The sequence below is a fragment of the Penaeus monodon genome, chromosome 30, assembly GCF_015228065.2.
Source record: "Penaeus monodon isolate SGIC_2016 chromosome 30, NSTDA_Pmon_1, whole genome shotgun sequence".
Classification (NCBI taxonomy): Eukaryota; Metazoa; Arthropoda; class Malacostraca; order Decapoda; family Penaeidae; genus Penaeus; species Penaeus monodon.
Window position 1 is genome coordinate 29,156,837 of NC_051415.1, and position 666 is coordinate 29,157,502.

The 666-nt window shown below is 48.5% G+C and overlaps 1 protein-coding gene across 1 annotated transcript in view; it reads left to right on the forward strand.

The window, feature by feature from the left end:
- The window catches only part of LOC119592684 (aldehyde dehydrogenase, dimeric NADP-preferring-like), a gene marked incomplete at its 5' end in the record, with an annotated part of 10,381 nt that overhangs the window by 7,140 nt on the left and 2,575 nt on the right, over positions 1–666 (forward strand). The window contains 1 exon segment of the mRNA XM_037941600.1: positions 54–284. Coding sequence (XP_037797528.1) covers positions 54–284 — 231 coding nt within the window.

The window sequence follows — 666 nt, forward strand, 5'->3', positions numbered from 1 at the left end:
AAAACTTCTATCGTCATTATCAAATTCCCCCTCTCCCCTCCCCCTCCCCCAAGCCCCTGCTACGTCGACCAAACGGCAGACCTCGACATCGCCACACGGAGGATCCTGTGGGGCAAGCTGTTCAACCTGGGCCAGACCTGCATCGCCCCCGACTACATCATGTGCCCCAAAGCCGTCGAGGGGGAGATCGTCGCCAAGGCCAAGGAGATCCTGAAGGAGTGGTACGGCGACAGCCTGGAGAAGAACCCCGACCTGTGCCGAATCGTGGCCGAGAGACATGTTGAGTGAGTGAGAGAGTTAAGAGGGACGTCGGTGTGGGTGATTTAAAGGAGATTCTGGGATTATTTTTTTCCTTTTCTCAGATGTGTTTGTGAATGTTTAGTGGGTCCATGAAGACACAATGTTTGTGGTGAATTGTAAATATTTTGCGGGTTCGGTGTTTGTGGTAAATTGAGAATGGGGTGGGGAGGGGGGAGGCTATAGTGTTGTTAACTCTATCGAGACCCGTGGATCTGTTTTCATGCTTGTTCTTTCTATTTTCTTGGGGCACAACGTTTTTTCGTGTTTTACAGCGACTCTGTATAACCTCCTCTTCGCCTTTACTCAGAAAAAGATTAAAAAACAACAGCATATAAATCACATCTACTTTTCAAAAATGTTCTGCTC